The sequence below is a fragment of the Rhagoletis pomonella genome, unplaced genomic scaffold (genome assembly GCF_013731165.1).
Source record: "Rhagoletis pomonella isolate Grant_MI unplaced genomic scaffold, Rhpom_1.0 Rhpom_scaffold_00005, whole genome shotgun sequence".
NCBI classification, from domain to species: domain Eukaryota; kingdom Metazoa; phylum Arthropoda; class Insecta; order Diptera; family Tephritidae; genus Rhagoletis; species Rhagoletis pomonella.
The window spans coordinates 10,236,646-10,238,608 of record NW_023458559.1 but is presented as its reverse complement, the minus strand read 5'-3'; the positions used below and the strand labels follow the sequence as shown (position 1 = coordinate 10,238,608).

The 1,963-nt window shown below is 37.3% G+C and overlaps 1 protein-coding gene across 3 annotated transcripts; it reads left to right on the top strand.

Moving 5' to 3' along the window:
* Positions 1-217: 217 nt before the first annotated feature.
* LOC118739806 (mitochondrial import inner membrane translocase subunit Tim21-like) lies at positions 218-1,963 on the top strand. 3 transcript variants are annotated; one of them, XR_004993052.1, is made up of 5 exons: positions 218-736; positions 790-972; positions 1,039-1,250; positions 1,743-1,827; positions 1,896-1,963. XR_004993052.1 is itself a non-coding variant. In XM_036471310.1 (4 exons), exons 1-3 carry the CDS (start codon positions 377-379, stop codon positions 1,204-1,206), a joined length of 711 nt encoding a protein of 236 aa, XP_036327203.1. In that variant the 5' UTR covers positions 218-376; the 3' UTR covers positions 1,207-1,250; positions 1,743-1,932. The 3 variants fall into 3 exon arrangements, 2 of the variants coding, with proteins under 2 accessions (XP_036327203.1, XP_036327204.1); XM_036471310.1 differs by having other exon boundaries at positions 1,743-1,932; XM_036471311.1 differs by lacking the exons at positions 1,743-1,827; positions 1,896-1,963 and having other exon boundaries at positions 219-736; positions 1,039-1,585.

Below are 1,963 nucleotides of genomic sequence, written 5' to 3'. Positions count from 1 at the left end.
CTTTGTGGAACATTCTACGTCATTCCTCGAACATTCTGCCTATTTCTTGTTGTTCGCTTTGTGTTGCCGCAGTATTCGCCACAATAATGAACGTGAAATCCTGTGCCAAACTCGACATAACCACCTCCGAGCAAACTAAGCAGCCGCCATTTAATTTGGCAAACAAAAGTTTGTCTGCATAACACCCATAACGTTCTCTGCTTAAAGTTTAAATGCAGAAAATATGGCAGCAACTAATGGAATCAGCTGATTGTGGAACCTATATTTTTACAGCTGACTTTAATTTTATTTATTTGGGATATTCTAATTTAGCTCGTAGGCAAATAAAAGTTTTATAATCGCAGTTTTATAAAATATAAAACTTTTAATTACCGAAATGGCACAACTCATAGTGCTACGTCAGCTGCTGCATAAGAATCCCAGCATAACATCAACATTGAAGGTTAAATGGAGCCGCATGATTGCGACGACACAGGCTCCCCTTTACCAAACGCGGAAGGAAGATCCGAATGCCAATCGCACTTTACAAGAAACCACTGGCCCTACTGATATATCGACAAACGTGCGGCCTCTGGGTGAAAAAATTAAGGAAAACACAAAAACTGCCAGTTATACAGCGATAATTCTGGCTGGGGTTGGGGTGACCGGCATAGTATTCTACGCAATATTCCGCGAACTTTTTTCCAGTTCTAGTCCGAATAATATTTATTCCGACGCATTCGATCTAGTAAAAGAAGTAAGTTCATGAGAAAGCTATTAGTTGAATATTCGAATAATAATCTTTTCTAGGATCCACGTGTACAGGATGCACTAGGCGCCCCAATAAAGGGATATGGTGAGGAATCGCGGCGTGGTCGCAGACAGCGAGTTGCACATTCAACCTTCGAGCGTAACGGCGTCTTACATGTACGCATGCAGTTCTATGTTCAAGGTATACGGAACCGAGGCACTGTGCATTTGGAATCACGAAAGGTACTTGTATGAAGTATGTCCAATTTTCAATTAAGCGTTTTACAGTTTTTTATTATACTTTATTAGACACCGTCAGGAAAAATGGAATATCGGTATTTATTTGTCCAACTTGATTACTACCCGCATACAACGATAATAATTGAAGATAATCGCGCTTATGATCCGAGTCCGGCGTCAGCAAAAAGCCTTATCGATTCTGAAAGTTTGGATTTCACCTCTTTTCAGAAAAAATGATACAAAGTGCCAATACTTATGTCGAATAATTAAGCGTGAAAATGGTTAACAAGAATTTGAATTTGTGGTTTAATGCTCAACCACATAATATACACCTATGTATATTAGCAGACATCGATTCTCCAACAGTTAGCCAGTGTCGAAACGAACAAACTCGATGCAGTATAACCAAATTCGATATCGTCCTTGCTAGCTAACTTTGTTGTTGCTTTCACAGACAAAATTTGTGGCGAAGTGGCGAATCGATGACAGCTATTATAATATGCGGCAATATTTTTTTTTAAATGCTAAGTTCAATGTAGTTTGATTTCACCTAATTTTAAATTTGAATACATTTTTAACAATTACGCGTCTCATGATAAATACACTTCAATTAGAATTACGTTTGTGCATACTTATGTTGATATTATCAAAGGGCACTGAATATTGAAAACACATTAGTTGATGCATTATTAAAGTCTGATTTAATAGAACTCTGCATATCATAGAAAATGGAACAGAAGTATTTTTTACTACATAAATTTTTTTATATTTAGTACATAACAGATGTAGAGAAATCATCTAAATCAATGGTATCTTCTGCTAAGCATTCACGCCCGTGTCAGTAAAGCTTTTTCCAAGGTATAACTTCCCAAGCTCGAATAATGTGTCGGCCAAAAAGATAATCTTTAATCTTATTCATCACGTAGAAAGAGATGCCGAAGAAGGATGCAAAATATAACCAAAACTGACCTAATCGCTCCCAGACACTTAGGTG